The sequence below is a fragment of the Triticum aestivum genome, chromosome 1D (assembly GCF_018294505.1).
Source record: "Triticum aestivum cultivar Chinese Spring chromosome 1D, IWGSC CS RefSeq v2.1, whole genome shotgun sequence".
NCBI lineage: Eukaryota > Viridiplantae > Streptophyta > Magnoliopsida > Poales > Poaceae > Triticum > Triticum aestivum.
The window spans coordinates 463,626,933-463,648,541 of record NC_057796.1 but is presented as its reverse complement, the minus strand read 5'-3'; the positions used below and the strand labels follow the sequence as shown (position 1 = coordinate 463,648,541).

The window sequence follows — 21,609 nt, the reverse complement described above, 5'->3', positions numbered from 1 at the left end:
CTTGTTGCGTGCTTGATTAAAGATGGACTATCTTCTTCACGCAACGAATCCAGCACCTCAAATCGTTTCGCCTTAAGATTCAGCGACAGTACATACCAATGACCGTCATCTGGTCCCGGTCCCAACTTTTGCAAGGCAGGGAATAGAAGCTACAATAATCATAGCAGTAACAAAAAAGAGGGAGCCATATTTAAATACAGGGAACAAAAGAAAAAGTTATCATGGCAGAAGAAACAAGTTACCAGAAACTGAGTGCTAAAGTTACCATGCAAAACAATCTAAGTTATCATGGCAGAAGAAACAAGTTACCAGAAACTGAGTGCTAAAGTTACCATGCAAAAGTAAATGAACTATCATACCAGACTATGTATAATGAAGTTATCATGAAAAAAATGCACTGTAAAAATAAAAAAAAGTGTAGACAATGGATATTAAAAGTGTAGAGTGGCAAGAAAACCCAGAAAGTAGCTCATTTTGATGGCTCAGAATGTAGTCCTGGTCCCGTCGGAAATGATGAAGTACAGATTTACAGTTGAAGTCTCCAATAAGCAGATAAACGGACAACAGCCAAGGGAAGATAATTTTGTTTGGCATTTCCAAATATTGAAGAACACGAACATGCAACTCAGCAATACTGGTTGAAACCTGCCCCGTTTCTCTCACACAATTAGCAAGCTCGCCGAGTGTGACCCACCTCTCATCAATGTTGATTACGCTGACGCTGCAATACCAGAGGGGAAGAGTCTAAAAAACAAATGGAATGGCAACAAAAATGCATGAAAATCTAAGAAATAGTCGTTTATTACTCCTTAATCTTGGAGTTTGAATCAGTTGTGTGCTTGATAACTTCAGCGTAAACAGCCTCATCGTCTTCGCTGGGGATGAGGTCCGAAAATGGCGGCAGCAGGTATTGTGATGGGCGGGTAACCCTAACTTTCCGAATTAGTGATCTAGGTGTGGCACTAGGCTGCATACACTCTTTGGGTTGGGGTAAGTGTGGTGTAGCAAATTTGGGACTTTGACAATTATCTGCAACACAATATGAAAGGCTTAGCAAGGATTGGTGATGATAAAAAAGGTTAAACAATCTAAAGGGTTTCAACCAAAAGTGGTAGATCATAAGTTATTAGTCTGTTTGTGGATAATTTATAAGCAGTCTGGACAGAAGTTATCAGCAGGCATTGATATGGTAGATCAGTCTGTTTATAAGTGGTAGATCATAAGTTTGTACAGTAGTTATCAGCAGACATTGATAAAAGAGGTTAAAGAATCTTAACGGTTTCAACCAAAAGTGGTAGATCAGAAGTTATCAGTATGTTTATGAATAATTTATCAGCTGTCGTGGAATTGTCACGGCAGATGTCCTAGTGTGAGGACTTAGCCGTGAGGCCAACGCATCTTTGTAGTAGCTTGAGAGGGGTTGAGCGGAATCGAGAGACGCAACACAAGACAAGGATTTAGACAGCTTCAGGCCCCGGGAAACATCATCCGGTAATAGCCCTAAATGCTGTTTGTGGCTAGATCTCATTATGCTCATGAGAGAGTCAGCGCATAAGCCGGCTCCCCCTTTAGGTCTAGCCCTAGAGATTATTGCTTGTTGCTTGTCCCTCTTTGGGGAGCCCTGCCCCTCCTTATATAAGTTGAAGGGGCGGGTTACATGACTAGTCCTAGTAGGATTAGGATTGCTCTATTACAAGTGGAGTCCTAGTCTTGCTTCCTTTGTAGGTGGATATTCCTTATGCCTTCCCTCTTAAACTGGCCCATCATAACGTGAACCGGTCTTCTGGGCTTTGGGCCTTATTGTCCATCTGACCCGCCCGTCGGGTTACTAATGAATCGCCAAGCTCCGGGCGGGTTGCCAATGAGTCGCCATGCTCCAGCCGGGTCATACATCCGGCGGGTTACACCGCGGGGTGTATCCCCGACATCAGCCCCCAGTTTAATTTGGATTTATCCATGTTAAACTGATCCTGCAAAATAACTCAAGAACAAATTTGACAGGTTGTACTCCGGGTTAAAAATTCTTTGTAAGCCGGAACTTGATCATCCTTAAGTCCTTGACATCTCCTTCTTGATATATACAGATATATTTCAACTTTGTTAATGCAAAAAATCTAGATACTTCTTTTGGAAAATCCGGGTCAACAGGCCAGCTTCAGAATCAATTTGCTGACATTGGTCTCTTGTAGAGAAATATTGTAAGAAATAATCCACTTGAGTCGGCTTCCAAAGTGCCGGTTTAAAAAATATTGGTCTTTGAAATACTCATCTGATATTCAGCCGGCTTGAAGATATAGAACTTGCCGGTTTAGTATTACCGAAATTGCCGGTTTGTAAATATTGATGGCACAGAGTCATAATTATTGCCAACGCCGGGTCATAATTATTGATGACACCGGGTTATGATTGCTGCAGACACCGGGTCATAATGATTGGTGACGCCGGGTCAATCTGGTTTGCTCAAAACTGAGAATTTGAATATATCTCTCCTTATATCCGTGTTACCTGTAGCCCCCAAGTCTTGAGCAGAGCAAAGTGATGACTTAAGACTTGCCTCAATGTAAATATTACCACTTTAAAGAAATCCATGTTGTTTATCTCAATCACTAGTCAAAACTGAGTATTCCTCATATGTAGCCCCCAAGTGCCGGGTTGTCATGCTTGCAGCAACCTGGGACTTGTAATTGCCTGATGCCCATAAAAGCTTCAACCAGTGTAGCCCCCAAGGGCCGGCTCATTATGCAATAATGAGTAGGGACTTTGTAAATATGATCATGTAAACTTTAACAGCAACGTGTAGCCTCCAAGGGCCGGCTCAGTAAGATAATACTGAGCTGGGACTTTATATATACTTCATTGAAAATAACATCATATGATTTAACTCCCATCATGGGGCTTGAACCCACGTCCACAAGGTTAAGAGCTTTGTGCTTTTACCAACTGAGCAGCGGACCCTTCAATATAATGGATTAAGACTTGTTTACCTTGAATTGTTGACAGGAGCAATTGGTAGCCCCCAAGGGCCGGCTCATTATGATGTGATGAGTCGGGTCTTCAATAAGGCCAGTAAAAGTGACTTTGCATTAGCCCCCAAGTGCCATGGTGCATGCTGGCAGTGACATGGGACTTGCATATTCGATGCAATCTCAATTTGAATAATGTAGCCCCCAAGTGCCGGGTCGTAAGCCTGCAGCGACTCGGGACTATTCCTTTCATTGTAGAATAAATCATATCCATTGATAAAATAATAGCCATTGCGCTAAAGCGACTTTGGAAACCTCAATCATAATATTAGTTACTGATAACCATAATAAAAATCCAGCCATGTTGGCTATTAAAGATTTGAATAATATAATCCGGTATGAAAACCTCAATCATTCAATATCATCATGACAATCCAGCCAAGTTTGGCTATGAAAGATGTGAATACCTTATCGGTTGACAAGTAAATCCGGAGTTTTAAATACCCGACGGCTCTTGGCCGATGGCGATTTAATACGCCTCCATTGTAAGCCGGAATTTTTATAACCCGGTGGCTTTTAGCCTTTGAGAAAATCCAGAACGGATAATCATTTTGAAGCATCAATTTTAATGATGAACTTGGACTTAAGCATTTATACAAGCCATAGTTCTGCAAATCCTGCACAGAGTTTAAACAACATACGCCCTGGCGGCTTAACGTCAAAAGCCAGGGCGGGTAACAACCCCAATATAATATAGTCTTTATGCAAGTATGGAAAAGACTAGAATTAGGGCCATTCAAGCCTAAACATACTGGCGATTTAACATGAAAAGCCAGGGCGGGTTATCAAACCTCGCATATTTATATAATCAAGAAAACATACCTATGGAATTGGCTCATACCACCGGCTTATATCGCCGTATCCAATAATAGCAATAATCCAATGATTGATACGCGCATGATTCCAATAGCGCAATTCAAGATATACCGGCGGCTTAAAGTCCATAGCCAGGGCCGGTTTAAACATAATCATGTATAAACAATATCATACCTGTGATATTGAATCGTACTCCCGGCTTATGATACCTATGCAGTAAGGGTGATAACCCAAAACTTAGAAGCCAAACATTCCAAGTATTAATATTGTCATATGCTGGCGACTTGTCGTCGAAAGCCAGGCCGGGTTAAGAGAAACCATATATATATGCTTCAGATATGAGCAAAAAGTCTCAAGACAAACCCAAAAGACTGTTTTCAAAAAACTTAAGCCAAACAGAGAAAAAATGAGGCTTCTGATTCGAATACGATCAGTAAACCGGACCAAAGGGGTTAAGCTAGGATTCAAATACGATCATGTAGCACCCAGTGGCTTTGGCGTTGCGCCGATCAAGAGAGTACCGACAGCTATGTTCTCTTTGGTTCGAATATGACCTATGTTTGAACAGGAATCCCCCTAATGACCTTGAGAGGTTTTTAACGACCCTGATTCGAATACAATCCAAGTCGGACTCAAAAGGGGTTAAGCTATGATTCGAATACAATCAAGAAGCCCCCTAGTGAGTTTGGCATTGTGCCGATCAAGAGGGTATCGACAGCTATGTTCTCTTTGGTTCGAATACGACCTATGTTTGAACAGGAAGCCCCCAAATGACCTTGTGAGCTGTGCTCAAGGGGCACCTATGTTTGAACTATGCTTTTGCAATAGACTCTCTTTGGTCCCTTTAACCTGAGTAGTATTAGTAAGCCCCCAAGTTTATTGTAAGCATGGCGTATAAGCTAGATCAAGAGGGATATTCATAGCTATGCTCAATGAGCAGGAAGCCACCAAGTGATCAATAATATGATAAGCCAATAAGACAGGATAACCCATGTTTGAACCGCGCATTATGGCAGCAAATTCTCTTTGGCAACCTTTAATTTTTCTGAGAACTCGAACTTGCGAGAGATGAATTCTTTTTGAACCGGAATTTCAAACCGGATATTGAGAGCTTTAAAGCTTTGTGAGAGACAGAGTTACCTTGAGTCGGATTTTAAACCGGGATCTTTATTTTGAGCCGGAAATTTTCTGACGGCCTTTAACTTCTCATCAATATAACAGTAGCCTCCGGGACCGGGTTATCTTTCCCTCCAATGACCCGGGGTTCTTGAATCTCACAATATTTTCTAAGTCATATCATCGTAGCCCCCGAGTCATAAGACTACTCGAGGAGTTGGCTTGAGACTCTCCATATTTGACCATAGCATAAGATGCATATCATTGGCTTTGATAGCACGATGTGAATCCACAGAACGTTGAAGTGACTGCGGCAGTTTATAAATGATCCTGTATGAGCCATGTCAGTAACTCGGCCAATGGTCCTTCCAACTACTGGCTGTTTGAAGTTTAACCAAACTGTAGTGGCGGCGACTTGTGCGCCTGCCCATTGAGCCATCCAGTGCAGATGGCGGCTGATAATACATGATAATTCGCCTCCAATTTGTTGGAAGAAAACCGGGCTTCCCAAGCAGTGACTCGCTCATATTCAATAAACAGCTCATGCAGACAGGTGTGGCCCGGTGTGTTGATATAGACCAACCCGCAAGAGACGGATGGTAAAGACGACCGTTGCATCAGAGGCGGCACAGACAGATGAGCCGGCCGTGGCGTTGTAAGCCGGTGCGGACGGGCGAGTCGATCGCATGCGCGGTAAAAACGCGTGGACGGGTGGCTCGGCCTCGTCACGTTGATGTAAACTAGGCCGCAGAGGCCGCGGCTTTGCAGTGAACAATAGTCTGATTGTCCGGGCGGCTCAACACGGCAGAGGCGGCTCAACACGGCCCCGACGGCTCAACATAACAGCGAAACGGAGGCATCACCAAGGCGGCGGCTCATAAACTGCAGTGGCAGCGTGGTTGAGACGGCGGAGGCGGCAACTTGAACAGCTTGAAACGGACGCGAGTCGACCCGAGGGCAGGCGGCGGTTCAACGTGTGACGGTTTAACGCGGGACGGCTCACGAAACTTCTTCAGTCCTGGCGATATGGGTCGCAGGGTCCCGGCGACTCAAAGAGGCGATACGAGTCATGGCAGAGGCGGCTCACACCGCAACGGCGGGTTGATGTGTGCTGGCGAAGCACAATAGCAGCAGAAGGGCTTAATACGGAGCCAGTCGACGCGGCTCAATGTGCGGCGCGCTTGGCGGGCCATGGCAGCAGCAGGAGCAATTCGCGGCGGATCACGGTGAGGGCGGGCTGTCCTGGCACAGGCGACGACTCGGTGGTCGGTGGCTCAAGAGGCAGGCAACCGTAGTCTGTTTTCCGGGTCGTAGTCATCGCGGCGACTCGGCGGCGAACAGCCAAGACTGCCTGCTAGTCTGTTTTCCGGGTCGTAGTCAATTTGATCATCCTTGTGCGAGCCTTTCTCCAGCAGTCCTTCACGTGATGGATGATGGTCCTTCTTGGAGACTGCGCCATTGTACCTTTTAGTTAGCACTAGTAGCAAGCCTTTGGAGAGCAACTGCCATGGAGACACGGGCCAGCGGTTAGGCTACGGAAAGTCTGCGCGCACAGCTTTAGTAGCAGCCTTGGCCCCTGAGTTTGGTATATACATATATATATTTTTTCTGATCTGGTCTTCGGGTCCTCGAAGAGTACGACAACAGTGCAAATCACTTAGGCTTTTGTGATGGCACATCAGTCTGATTTTGTATTGTACTAGTAGTGCAATCCGTACATGGCCGGCTTGATTTCCTTTTTCTTGATCCACTTGAACATCCTCTCAATCGATGCAGCAGCCGTGCATACACATGATCCATCGGCGGCCGTCGCAATTTTTTGGTAAATTTGATAAATTTGACCTATAGACGAAATCAAATCACAGAATGAACTATCCGTGAAACTATTTCACGTGGCTGGCCTTTTTGTGTGACGCCCGACATGAAGGCGCCACACTACACTGTGCAACGCCTCACAGTTAGGCGCTACACGGCCAGTGTCGCACCCGTGTGATCCGAAAATTACTAAGTCAGCGTGCAACGCCTGAGAGCTAGGCGCCACACTATACAGTGTAGCACCCAGCTCCTAGGCGTTGCACTAGTGCAGCGCCTAGCTCCCAGACGTTGCAGTAGTGCAGCGCCTGAGAGCTAGGCGCCACGGGTCAGTCACGTGAAATAGTTTCACGGACAGTTCATTCTGTGATTTGATTTCGTCTATAGGTCAAATTTGCCCAATTTTTTTCTTGCTGCAACTGCAGCATACACACGTGCAATTAGCGACGTGTGCGCCTGGGCCTCCGGCCATGCTCTTGGTTTCTTCTTTTGTACAATGACGTGGAGTAGTACCAGCAGCTATGGTTTGGAAGTAGTATAATTAGCGGCAACAAAACACGCGTATGTCGACGTGTTGGTCAAACCGGAACACTGCCTTGGTATTTAATCCAATGTATCCTTTGGTCTACAGAATAGTATTCGGACTACTGCAGCGGGATTTTCTTGACCGTCTCAGATTGGCAACTTGCGGCGGTCCATGAAAACAATCTGGCTGGCCTCCGGCGGCCGTACGCAGCCCTTAGCTCTTGTCCTGACCATGTAGAATTAATCACAACTCTGATCATAAACAATGAACACGCCGGCTCTGCTAAAAAAGTCCCATGCCAGATCATCTTGCGTGATTCTTCCGCGCCGGTTCTTCTTCATCCGGCTAATTCGCAAAACTTCTTGAAACCCTAGGAACAGATCCCTCCAAGAACTCAACACCACCGTGCGTGAGCCCCACGGTGGGCGCCAACTGTCGTGGAATTGTCACGGCAGATGTCCTAGTGTGAGGACTTAGTCATGAGGCCAACACATCTTTGTAGTAGCTTGAGAGGGGTTGAGCGGAATCGAGAGATGCAACACAAGACAAGGATTTAGACAGCTTCAGACCCCGGGAAACATCATCCGGTAATAGCCCTAAATGCTGTTTGTGGCTAGATCTCATTATGCTCATGAGAGAGTCGGCGCATAAGCCGGCTCCCCCTCTAGGTCTAGCCCTAGAGATTATTGCTTGTTGCTTGTCCCTCTTTCGGGAGCCCTGCCCCTCCTTATATAAGTTGAAGGGGCAGGTTACATGACTAGTCCTAGTAGGATTAGGATTGCTCTATTACAAGTGGAGTCCTAGTCTTGCTTCCTTTGTAGGAGAATATTCCTTATGCCTTCCCTCTTAAACTGGCCCATCATAACGTGAACCGGTCTTCTGGGCTTTGGGCCTTATTGTCCATCTGACCCGCCCGTCGGGTTACTAATGAATCGCCAAGCTCCGGGCGGGTTACCAGTGAGTCGCCATGCTCCAGCCGGGTCATACATCCGGCGGGTTACACCGCGGGGTGTATCCCCGACATCAGCAGTTTGGACAGAAGTTATCAGCAGACATTGATATGGTACATCACAACTTTGGCATTCTCAAACTAACAAAAATTGATTACCTCCTTGGACAACATCTTTTCCTTTGGCTGATGGGTTGTTATGTTCAAATTCTTCCCACCACATAAGTACTTCATCATCGTCAAGTTCGACATCGTACACCCGAACACGACGGTCTTTTCATGAACATAAAAAAAAGGTAAGATTAGGGGCATGAGAAAAGGATATTAACGATAAACAAACCAAAATAATGCATATACGGAAAATAACACTCATGAGCTCCGTGGATAAGTACCATCAAAACAACAAAGGGAGGGGGTGTTATCAATGCCTTAGTGGGAGAACTAAAAATTATGATATAATATAAAGTTATCAAGATATAACAATCAAATTTACAAGCATAATAATAAATGACATGCCAGCACACTAAAAAACAAGGGGCTGTTGCCAAAAATATTTGTTGTGCAAGGTAACGTTGGGATAGAGTGATAGTTACCAGTATAATCCAATGGATGTTACCAGCTAAAAGTAATGAGTGAATTATCAACACAACAAAAATAGGAGTGTTGTGAAAAAACTTATTGGGTAAGATAATATGTGGTTAGAGTCAAATTTATTATGCCAAAACAATGACATTTATTAGGACATCATTCTTTCATGCAAAAACAAGATGAATTATCAACACAACAAAAGGACTGTTGTGAAAACCTTATTGGGTAAGATAATATGTGGTTAGAGTCAAAGTTATCATGCCAAAACAATTACATTTATCAGGACATCACTGTTCAGGCAAAAACATGAAAAAATGTTCAAAAAACTGTTATTAACCTTGACCAGAAAAAAATGCAGAAGATGTCATGCAAAAAAACTGGTTAGCTTAGATCACCATAGAACATATGGTCTAAGGCAGGGTAGTGGAGCATGTTGTCAGAGTAATGAGAGGTGTTACCATCGTGTACCATATCAAGTTACCAGGTAGTTAGAAGGTGAGTTACCAGGTGGGAGAAGGTAAGTTACCAGGTGGGAGAAGGGGGTGTTATATTATGAAAACAACACACAGTCATGTTGTCATGGGAGGTTAAAATAATACATTGTAATCAGTAATCACAAACAGGAGTACACACATACAGAAAAATAAATACAAAAGCACAACACACAAATTATGGTGAACGAGAATCACAAAATGGTTCATTTCACATAACACAAAAGCATAAAGAGTCATATTACATTCATCCACACACGCACACAGACATAGGGAAAAGGAAAAAAATTGACTTAAATACGGAAGAAAGCACATAAAAACAGTTAAAAAAGTCTTCGATTAAGTGCCTCCATCATTCAATCGTTGTTGTGAAGCGAAGACACAAAAAGGTCTTCACTTACCGGAGTTGGCAGGCAGCGCCCAAGCAACCGGTTCAACGTCAATGCCCTCAACTTTCTCCGCGGCAGTAGAGGCAGGCGCTACGATCGCGTCTGAATCAGCTAATGTTGTAGCTGCTGCATGTGGTACTTCTGCTGCTTGTGGTGCGGCTACTAATTCTAGCACTTCTGTTGCTTGTGGTGCTCCTGCTACTGTTTGTGGTGCATGAGGTGATGCAGGAATACCCTGAACCGCAGCTGCCACTGGTGGAGCTTCAGGCGTCACACCAAAAAATGGAGCCAAGTCCGAGAGAGCAGCTTGGTGGGGTGAAATCACCATCAACTCTAAATACAGCATCATCACTTGCAGCTTCTGGAGTAACAACAACGTCTTCAGCTTGAACTTGGTGATGCAATTGGACATTCTGGGAATCATCCGCAACTTGAAGTTCAGCAGTTTCATCTTGAGCATCAGAATTGACAGCTGGGACTGCAGTATACAAGTACAATTACCATCAGAAATACACTATAGTTACCATCATAAACAAGTAAGAGTTACCACCAGAAAAATGTTATAGTTACCATCAGAACAGTCCATACCTGGAGTTGTTTTTCCTGCATCAACACTAGTCACTACAACAGCCACTCCGGCTTCAGGGGGCATGGACACTTGGGCAGCTTCGGTGACGGGTTCAGTAACATGTTGAGCTGCATAAAATGAGAGGACAAAAAAAGTTATCACATTGAACAAACTAGATATGTATGTTTAACATCAGACTAGTTATCATTCAATGCATACCAGTGTCCACAACAGGAGTTTCATCAGCATCAATTTCATCATTAACAGCTGCAGTGGCAAGCTCTTCAACAACAGCAGTGACGGTGGCCGCTGTAGCCAGTTGTTCTACAGATTCACAGCATCAGATGCAACTTCGGGAGCAGCAGCTGCTTCGACGGACGCTGGCGAAGAGCCCATCACAATAGGTTGTGAAACGAAAACAGGAGACGTCAACGTGGGCTGATCTTCAAGATCCACAACCTCTATCGGCTGTGAAGATGCTACTCTTAGTCGAGGAGAAGACCTAGTCTTGGTAAACCGCACCTTTTTAGCGGCATTAATTCCACTTGACTTCCTGCAAAAAAAAGATAAGTTGTGAGATGTAGTGTTAAAATGAACACACACAAATAGCTATTTATAAGAAGTAGCATGTGTGAATCCTAAAAAAAAGTTACCATATAAAAAGAGCGTAGATGCATAGAAACAAGGAGACAGTTACAGGTTATCATTGTAATACTACTAAAATTACCAGACAAACAGTTCAAAACTACCATGCAAAAATAATAATGAAAATCTGCAACATATTTTTTAACAAAAGATAATCACGACGAATAATGAACGAGCTAAAAATATACTACACGGATGTATATACTGTACAAAAGGGCAGCTAATTATAAGAAGTAGCAAGTATGAAGTCTAAAGAAAAGAAACTGAAATTCTTCATATATTATGCAACACGAAATGAATAAAAAAGACAAAAAAAAGAAAGACCAATTGGTCCAACAGATTACCTAGACTTTGGGATACTGGATGACGCCTCAAGTGTACCAACTTGTTTGCAGGGTGCCCTGAAAAAATAAAATGAAGTAGTGAACAAAGAGGTTGGACCAGTAGTTTAGAAGATGTGTCCTACTGAAGTTATCACATAAAAGGTGAAGTTATCATAGGGGTCCTACTGAAGTTATCACATAAAATCAGTTGAAGCTACCATGCAGTTTTAGAATTGAAGAAATACAAGAAGTAGAAAAATACAAAAGGATATTTCACCTGCGTGGAACCTGTTTAGTACCAGTTGAGGGTCGAATGACCTCACCAATGCCCTTGTCAGCCACACGGATCCCAAGCTCTTCTACAACAACCTTCATGACAGATAAATGGATGTCCCTTTCTGACAGCTGGACAGCTGAACAGAACGGGGTGGAGATGGTAGCTTCAACTTCTTGCGCCTCCGCATGTAAGCCAAATTTTTGGCAAGCTGAGCACCGCATCTTTTAACAGAAGACTCAGTGGCCAAATCAAACTGCGTGTCTGTCATATCACGCTGGCTGAGCACGCCATCCCCTGAGCTGCTTGACACCGTGTTAGAAGTACCAGTGAGCAAGATCTGGGACTCAATAACAGGTTCATCGCCCGCACGGTCTGATATGCCTTTGACATTTCCTGCTACACTGTCACGCGCTTCAGCGTTTGCATCGCTTGATTGAGTTGGGTCCACATTTCCTACTACACTATCAGGTATGCCTTCTACATTTTCTGTTACACTGTCACGCACTTCAGCGTTTGCATCGCCTGAGTGAGTTGTATCCACATCCGCTGCCCTGCTGCCAGAGGCCACATTCTCTGCCCCGCTGCGGGAAGAAGAACCATGATACAAAACCGTAAAGTCATCATCATCATCAGATTCGTCCCCGTCGTTTTCATCTGTATCATGGTCAGTATCAGGCTCATCCATATTATTCTTGCCGGGGGTCTCCGATTGACGGGTACGGCGGGCAGGAGAGGGCTTTGCCATATTCCGGGTAGCAGAAGAAATCGCCCTAAGATCAGTGTCTAGTCGACGAGACACATATGAACGGCCTTCATCATCAAGTGAGACGAACCCTTGCACAAGATCGCCATGCATGCCAACCAAGCCAGATGAAAACCGACCCACGAGCTCAGAAGCCTTTGCAAGTTTCTACTCATTAATAAAACAAACAAAACAAGATATCATAAGAGAACTAAAAAAATAGACAGGATTTCCATACTCAAGTTATCATGTGAGTGCAACAGAAAGTATCAGCCAATTACAACACAAGTTATCAGCTATTAAAAAAATAAAATTTAGATTGGTAAAACATGATTTATCAGGTAAAACAGACACAAATTACCATGTGTATGCAACAAAAGTTACCATCATAAAACACAACATAAAAATAGCAATGAAGAAAATATTTCAGATGTGTAATACAAAAACACTTATAAGGTTGCATAGTCATTAGTTACCATCAAAAAATGTATCAACAACAAAGAAAAAGGCTACAAATTACCAGAATAGATATAAACAAAAAAAGCATACCTCTTCACTGCAGTTTGGTGGGACATGCACACGCATGAACTTCCCAAGACCTTGTAAACTGCCAAACAAGCAGAAATCAAAGCCAAACTGGGGTTTCAACTGGTGATTTGTTGAGAATGAAAACGAGTAAAGAAAAGTATAAAGAACAAATGCATTTGCAGTAAGTACATGAACTGATTAGAAGGAAAAGAAAAACAAAGTTACCGGTAGTTTGCCATAAGAAATTCCGTCTGCTTGGACATCCATACTAAGCAATTCAGATATCTTCTCTTTTGTCCAAACATTGATAGCAAACGCTCCATCGGGCAATGAGATACCAAGACCAGTAAGATCGATAGCATCAATGTACAGAAGCTGGTAAAAAAGAGTCATTGCTGTCAGAAATACACAACCAGACAGCAGGAAAAGAAAAAAAAAAGCACCATCGCTTACATTGTAGAAAAGAAGACACCCCTTTGTAGGCCTCCCCTTCAAAAGTGCCTTATGGAGCTCATCAGCAATGAACTTGCACCAGTTCAAGTCCTTGACTCTATTAATGTTTTGCTGAAAAAACAAGGAAGTAAATGAACAAAAAATCTACATGATATAAAGCAATACAGTTACCATGTGAACATGATGCAAGTTATCAGCCACGTAGCATAAGTTACCAGTACTTACCAGCACACCATACCATCTAGGGCTGATCTTGTTGGATGTAGTAGGAGCAATGACAGTATTGCCGACAAGCATAAGCCATATCCGCTTGAACTTCTCATCATAATTGGCAGAACTTGTTATGATATCAAGGACATCAGTCATCTTCGGTGTGTGACCAAGCTCACCAAACATCTCAATCCCTAACTCAATATCAGCTTTTCTGGCAGACTGTAAGGGACATCATTCCCACCACGGGGCACACCCATCACACGATGAACCGACTCTTCGTTAACAGGGATCCTCCCACGCCCCAGAACAACCACTTCACGGGAGTCTGGCTCGTATAACCCAGCAAGCCATTCACTAAGAAAACTGAAGAGGTGGTCGCACTTGATCTCTCGAAGGCTTTTCAAGTCCATTTCATCGATAGCATTTTTCCTACCATCAGACAGATCTTTACACGCAGCCATAAGTGAGTTTGGCGAAGCCCTGTTCCGAGGTGGAGGGCGCTTCGGCTTTTTGGAAGGAACACCCTCATGGCCATCACCAGAACCTTTGCGCTTCCTTGGCATCGTGCCCCTGAGAAACAAAACAATATTAAAGGACTGACAAGTAAGGAGTTACAAAAGGTGAATTGGAAGACACATCAACCAATGAGATAACAAAACAAAAAGTCTGGTAACTTGTATGAATGAGACTGATAGCCAGAACTTAACAGCCATGATAACTTTCTTAAAATGCCATTGAAAATAGATACTGAGCTTTCTTAAAATGTCATTGAAAATAGATACTGAGACAAATGGGTGATTTGAAAATGCAGATAGAGTAATTAAAATGGCAACTACTTAACAATTCAAGTGCTAGTTTGAAGTAATAAGACATGGCAAAAATCAAACAGAATGATAGATATAAAACAAGTGGACCACAGACGGGTTGCAGGGTAACCGCTAACAAAAATCAGTGCTAATGACAAAGCAAAAAAGGACTTGGAAAAAACATTACGCAATAAGTTGTATCTGAAGCATGTGCTAGCATGAATTTCGTGGTAACACTTAACAATTCCGATGGTAACTTTAGTGAATGAGTCCTGATAGTTGTGCACCGACTACAATTTACAGTTGGAATGTGAATCTAAACAAGCAGCACCTCGCGCAATACAACATCCCAGATCTGCATCCGAAAACACATCAGGGAGGGGGTTGGGTACAGAGTTCACATCCACATTCCAAAAATTTGCTAAAAATGGAAGGAACCACGCGCGGATAAGACTCATACAAACCACCCACCGTCAAAATCGGTCTTCAACCACCTATTTCATCGCCATCTACGCCCAATCCACAATTTATCCCCCTCCCCCCGTACGACCTAGAATGGAATGAACTCACATATGCACTCGCAACTCGATCAAAACAACTCGACGAAAACAGGTCACTGCAACATCAAAATCAACTATGGCGCTCTCATCCGCGGAACCCCAGGCTTTACCCAACAACGGAAACACAACAGGGGGGGAGGAAATCTCACCGGAACAAGTCGCCGCCAACCGCCGCGGAAGCAACCAGCGCCCGTCCGCGCGATATCTGCAGAAACTCGAGCGGTTTGGAGTCGAATCGCTCGGAGGAAGAGGAAGAGGAGAAGTAATGGCGAAGTGGGAGGAGTGGAGCGAGAGCCGTTGCAGTTCGGGAGAAGAAGAGAGGGGATCGTGGGCGAGGGAAGTGGGGATTGGATGAAGCCGCGGCGGGCGGGGCCACTTGCCAGAGGGAGAGAGGGGCGCGGGATAACTCCCTCGCGCGAGAGACGCTGAGATGCAACGACGAAATTCACTCGCGGCGATAGATGCAGATCGGACGGTTGTGCGATCGTTCGGACCTTTTGTCAATTCCAGAACGTTCGCTCGTTACATTTGTCGTTTTTTGAATTTGTTTAGTATTTGTTTTGATTTTTTTCTGACCGGGTGCAGATGAACCTGGGCACCGAATTGGGTTTTCGGCTGAATAGTTATAGATTTAACGGCCACCGGCCGACGTGCAACGTGGCCCGCTTTTATACCCTAGTTATTAACCAAATATCCTAGAAAAATATTAACCAAACATATTCTCCTGCAATTTTCGTTACTTAAATACTCTCCTGCAATTTTCATTATTGGCACAGCTTATTTTGGAACCATTTGGACACGCCTGCCACACAACTTAGTAGAAGAGGTGTGACAAAGTCCAGCCATTATATATTTTTTACACGAAAATACTACAATTTTTATGACAAAGTCCATCTATTAACCAAACATATTCTCCTACATTTTTCAATATTTAACAAGTATGCTTGGGACTTCGTTTTTTCTGAACTCCTTGAGGACTCTTTTCTTCTTGTTGTCCAGAATGGTTTAGCCAGCATCAGAAACTTGGACCAAACAAAAATATAAACTCGGCGCAAACAGAAAAACAGCCCCAGATTTATTTACTTTTGTACACAAAGATTGTCCGGGCATCTTGAGACAGACCCCAAATGTAGAATCTCGATTTATTAGCTCGTTACATCATGCCTTGATGCATTATTTCTGATTGATCTATAATTGTCAATCTTATGAAGCTGGCAACAAAGGGCTACTGTGACAGACCAGGTTCGTGTCACTGTCAAGAGCCACATGGAATTGGCTCCCGTGAGGTTTTCAAGTTACATCATATATGTACAGCCTACGTATAAAAGAAAGTAACTTTGAAGTGATTCCAGTAGAAATCATTCTTCACACCAAACTATCAAAGATTCTTTCTCCGGAATTTCTGGTGGTTCCTCCACGACCAGGCGAGCATGAAGATCACGAATGCTATCCCCGCCGACCTCCAAAAGATGATCAGCCAGGTAGGCATCGGATCATGAAAAAGACCTGGCCAGATTAATTTCAGTTTCCGTATGTTAGACACTTAATGCCGATTTTGCAGCGCATGAAGCAGCAGGGTATATGTGACGAGGAGAAAAAAGGTGAGCTCACCATGCCCAAACTTCATGCAGATAAGCAGCTCCACTATGCATATGGCTACAGAGAGCCAACAGAAGGCCCCGACCTTCTTCACCGGTTTGCTGAGGTGATCAAAACAGTTCATGGCCAAATGTTATAATTCCATCAATAAATGCATGCTTAATATGTTGGCAGGTTTGTGCAGAGGAACCGAGAAGTACCTGTCCTGCAGGTACGAGTTGTACTCGCGGATGGTCGGGATCGCGATCAGCCACCACAGGATCAATCTGTACACAACCAGGGGATTCCTCGGAGGGATCCAGAGGCAGAATTTAAGGAAAAATGTGTTGAGTTCCACCATCATGAAAACGACGCAGAGGAACAACACTTGGATGAACCGCAACGGCCCCATGAACGGCTGCCATTGATCCTTGTCCCACTGTGCCGGAGTGAACTGGCTCAACGATCTTTTCACCTGCAAATTAAAAGGGATGCAGTAGATGGTGTAAGCAGACTGAATCAAAACTAACTAGTTGCACAGCTAAGCTTCAAGATAAATCACACTAACAACACCGACACCAGCTTATGTTGAAATAATTTTATTAAATGTTTTTATAGTTAACTAATATAAAATCAGTCAATAGTTCCCATGAATAAACTATGAAAAAGATGATAAAAATAGTATTGTTTCTTTTTAACAACATTTCCTTTTCTCAGATTCTAGCAAGCTTCCTTCCAAATCAATGTTTGTTAGGCCATACCATCATATCAATTTCTTAGCTGGACAAAGACTGATTAACAAGTTTGGTTGTATGTAACAGGCTGTGACTGTTCACATGTGGGTACAGTGCCAGATAAATGCATAAAGAATTGGCATGCAGCAGACAAATTATGAAGAAAATAAATCATGGAACAACAATAATGACAAAAGACAGATTCGAACAGCGCAAGACACAGCCCCACTGGGATGCCCTTGCATCATGTTGCCTGGTATCTCACATACAAGAAGTCAAAGCAATTCACTTTTCCTCAGTAACTGGCTGACAGCAAGGTTTCATGGAGTTACTACTGGTCTTGCACTACAATCTGGTCAGAGTCTGTGATAACTCACAACATTATTCATGCTGTAACTTTTAGAGAGCCAGAGGAGACCGTGGGAATCTGACAAGTATAGGATATTGGCCATTCATTGTGGCAAAGGAACACTGATGTGCTAATTAGGGACTGTGGATGCAATTGAGTCATGAGACAAGGCAACCATTGGTCCGTTGATGTATTTTCAGTTAACATACCTTACCCATGATGCTGGGCTGTCGGCTCAGTCCAACCCATTCATATGTTTTGCCATCGAAGTATCGGACCGTGTGCATTCCCGCCCAAATACCTGAATCAGAATACCAGAATTTCAGTAAAAGATTGCACCTGTGACAGAACTAGCAGTTGGTGCTCAGACAAAATGATGAGGTGTTGCAGCAACAGATAGAAATGGTTTACTTTAGTTCAAAAGACGTCCAGGTGAAATATCATGAATTTTCAATGACCTGAACACCGTTAGCTCCCGTACACATAGCATTTGATAATTAAACTAGCCATCCCGTCAACATAAGGGCAATCAATATTCGAAATAGTGATTTATGTATTAATTAAAGACTTGTTTCGCTAGTGGTACTTGCAACAGAAAGTCCAGTTTCTACCACTGAAGCAAAAGAACAAGAGAAACTGAATCTTATTGTCAAGTAGGAAGCATCTTATGTAGCAATCAGTAGTATGTCGATCAGGCACTACACCTTAATCCCTTCCAAATTTTGGATACATCACATCAATATTTTTAATGTTATCATGTTACAGTTGATAAGGTCAGATTCAAAGGAACTGTATCAAATCAAGCAAACCGAGAAGTACTCAGCCATTTGAATATGCATAAATCTGTTACAGGAAATTTCTGGGTAATATAAGGTATGAAAAGGTATGCGAAGTCATTAAGTGCCTTTAGATGTCTCACCAAACCAATTGCAGATCAAGATGTCCAAGATAATACTATCCCACCAGCACTCATTAAAGTTTGGCAGCATATGTCGGAACGTAAGCTGCAAAAAGATGATAGTAAGCACACTTCATTGTCAAAGACGGCAATAAGGCGACAAAAACATAACTTCTTACAAACAAGACGACCAGATCTAACCTCCATTAGCTCGAAGCCAATCGACAAGACCCAAAGGAGAGCTTGATTCCGTATCATTACAGCCTTGCCCCACCAGCCCAAGACATGGGCGACCACAAATTCATCAAACAATGTCTCCTATATATTGATCACGGAAGCCATCAAATTTGGTGGGATTAATGACAGCAACAATAAAAAGCAGGCCATCTTCATGAAATGGGAAGGTTCACATGGAAATCATACATAAATATTTATGAACTTGTTTTTAGGGTTTTCTGGAACATACAGACGGCAATCGGCTCCATAGGATCTCTCCGGTAATTCTGCATTGGGGTAAAAAAAAGCAGGGGTCTGTTAACACCGTCTTTTCGCATTTTAACCAGTGTTGAATGTGAAACTAACGAATTCACACAAAGACATTACCAACTCCGAGATCAGGAGAAAGGTGTTTCATGAACCGGCGAGCATCGTCACGATTCTGGAAAACGAGCGAGAAATTATGAGAAGGCACTGTGTATATCCATGGTATTTACTCTTGAAGTGTCAAGATCGATGTGTTTGGATGCTAACAGAACAGTAACAAATAGTGTGCACATAGCTAACCTGGAAAAGAAGAAAGGTGAGAGCAACAAGGTAAACAACCGCCAGCCCATGCACCAGGCGCCAGAAAGCAGGATGGGGCCGAATAAGTATCCTGTCACAATTTCGCCAGATGGCTGAATTATTGTCTATCAAATCATCCAATGAGACCAGCACAGCAAGCAAATTTACAAGAATCTTAAATCATGAAGAAATCAACTGGGGAAAATTGAGCACTAATGTTCAGTTTCTACAGAATATATAAAAACTGGGAAAAATTAACTCACGTTGATGGTGCCTGGAGTGTGCAGTAAGCGAGGAACACCGCAATCATAGCCCAGACACCCCTGGAAAGCGCCAGCAAGGAAAAAATCATGTCAGCGTCACTCGCTCTCCCCAATCATTTTTGCCGAAAAGCGGCATCAGAACCCATTTTTCCCCAGCCGTGATAAACATGACAGCGAAAAGGAAAATTCAGGTTGCATTCAGCCATACTACTACTAGTACATAGTACCTCTTGATAGATGTCGCGCTGCTGTGGGAGGCAGCGCCCTCCGGGTCCAGAGCTCCACTCGCCCAGCTGAAACGGGAAACAATTGAATCTCAGGTCAGATGGCAGCCAGGGAAAGTAATGAGGAGAAGAACAGTCCACATTTCTTCAGTAGTAGGAGTACAGGTTACTTAATCTGTTGCTTGTCCCGCATGAGTTCAGGCACATCTTTCTTATGGGATATGGGATGGCTTGACACTCAGCTCACTCAATGGAGGATTGTCTATGGGGTTTGTTTAGCTCTGAGCTTGATGGGGGTGTCACTCTCATCCATTCATCAAGCAACAGCAGAGGTGTTCTTCTAGAATGAGGCGAAATGCAGCCGAGCAGCAGAAGAATATTTTCAGATAAAAAAATTTGGCTTGAGATATTCGAAAAAGATTTCGATTCTCATCGGCACTCCTACCTTCCTAGTAGTAGGTTGGTTCATTATGCTTCAATCAATCATTCAAAAGTTGAATCCTTTGGCACAAAACCCATTAAACTTGGACTCAGAAAAAAAGTACTGTATTCCATGAAAAAAAGAGTGTACAACTCTGACACTGTTGCAGCACCTGATATCCCTGCACGCCCTTGTACTTGCCCAGCGCATACGCGCACGCTTTTTCACATCTGGTTTTGACTTTTCACAGTCGGTCGCACAGCACGGCCGGCGGAAGAAGAAGAAAAGAAAGATAAAAAAGCTCGGGAATTGCGACGAACACGAGACGAGAGGAATCAATCGACCGGGGAAGGGGAGAGTTCTTGTTTTGCTTACATGAGGAGGCATGCGCCGACGAGGAGCACGGAGATGGTGCGCGGCTTGTAGAGCCAGGCCGTCCACGGGTCGTACTCCTCGGCCGGCGGCGTGCGCGGCCGCGCCCTCTGCCTCGCCGCCGCCGCCGCCTCCATGCCTGCTCGAGACAGAGAAACGGCAGAACGGACGCCGCGGGCGGACTATCAGCGGCGGCGACGACGGGGAACGCCGCCGGCCGGACGGAGGCTCGGGGGGTGGCGGCTAGACGCCAAAGCGGCCTGCCGCCAGCTTCCCGGCACGTATGGATGGATAGGCCGGCCGCCCGAGGAATCGAGGAGAGTTCGTTCAGGACTCCAGCTGTCCTCGTGGACCTGCGACCCTATCCGTAGCGCGGGCCGAGGAAGTATGGATATAGAATTTGGCGGAGACGGAGGCGGCGGGCGATCGGAGCCGGCGGGACGGAAGGAGGAGGAGGAGGTGGCGGCTGCCGGCTGGGTTTTCTTTAAAGAAGGAAGGAGGAGGGAATCGAGAGGGAGACGGGACGGGACGGGGCAGACAGGGAGAGGAGCCGTGAGCGGCGATGGTGGATTGGATTTGGCGTCTCCACGTACGACGCGGCGGCGCCACGGAAATCACGGAACCACCGCCGTTCCGTTTGCACCCCGGCCCGGCCTAGGACTGGCAGTGGCAGGTCCCCCGGCTCCCCGGGCTGGGCTGGCACCTAGTAGTAGGTAGTAGGACCATTGTTATTCCTCGCCCGGTTCACCAACCAATTTTGTTGGATTCCACTTGTATTTTTCTCACAAGAAACGCCACGGTATTTGTTTCATTATACTATGTGAGAAACGTCAAACAATACATTGAGACGCCCAAAAACAAGAAATAAAAAACAATACATCATAGTCTTCATTCATAGGCTTTCATCTCCATCTTCTTAGAGCAACTCCAACGCAGGACCCAAATGATCCGGCCGCGTCCCCATTTGTGGCTGCGCGGATAAAAAGTGACGCCCAACCTGAACACTCATTCTCGTTTTCTATTCGTACTGTGTGGACCCATTTACGGCGTAAATTTGCTCTTGGTATGGATCCACCCCCCATCCACCTCTCCCTTTCTTGCCCCCCCCCCCCCCCCGACTTAGCCGTCATCGGCTTGTTGGACCGGCCAGGGCTGCAACGGC

At 44.4% G+C, this 21,609-nt stretch overlaps 1 protein-coding gene across 2 annotated transcripts; it reads right to left on the bottom strand.

Annotated features, from left to right (window-relative positions):
* Positions 1-15,879: 15,879 nt before the first annotated feature.
* On the bottom strand, positions 15,880-21,091 carry LOC123182994 (CDP-diacylglycerol--serine O-phosphatidyltransferase 2). 2 transcript variants are annotated; one of them, XM_044595712.1, is made up of 12 exons: positions 20,451-21,091; positions 19,658-19,723; positions 19,431-19,490; positions 19,168-19,258; positions 18,988-19,042; positions 18,808-18,887; positions 18,586-18,702; positions 18,406-18,490; positions 17,696-17,787; positions 16,625-16,878; positions 16,437-16,525; positions 15,880-16,331 (listed from the first exon to the last, which is right to left on the bottom strand). In XM_044595712.1, the coding sequence occupies exons 1-12, from the start codon at positions 20,582-20,584 to the stop codon at positions 16,204-16,206; spliced, it is 1,251 nt and encodes a 416-aa protein (XP_044451647.1). In that variant the 5' UTR covers positions 20,585-21,091; the 3' UTR covers positions 15,880-16,203. The 2 variants fall into 2 exon arrangements, with proteins under 2 accessions (XP_044451647.1, XP_044451649.1); XM_044595714.1 differs by lacking the exon at positions 20,451-21,091 and adding an exon at positions 20,248-20,424.
* Between the last annotated feature and the right edge of the window lie 518 nt (positions 21,092-21,609).

Excerpts from the sequence above, each read along its gene's own strand:
- LOC123182994 (XM_044595712.1), bottom strand. The coding sequence starts at position 20,584 with ATGGAGGCGGCGGCGGCGGCGAGGCAGAGGGCGCGGCCGCGCACGCCG. Across the intron at positions 19,491-19,657 it reads AGCGCGACATCTATCAAGAG|GGGTGTCTGGGCTATGATTG; the intron begins GTACTATGTACT and ends GGCGCTTTCCAG. Across the intron at positions 18,703-18,807 it reads ACAAGTTCATAAATATTTAT|GAGACATTGTTTGATGAATT; the intron begins GTATGATTTCCA and ends ATCAATATATAG.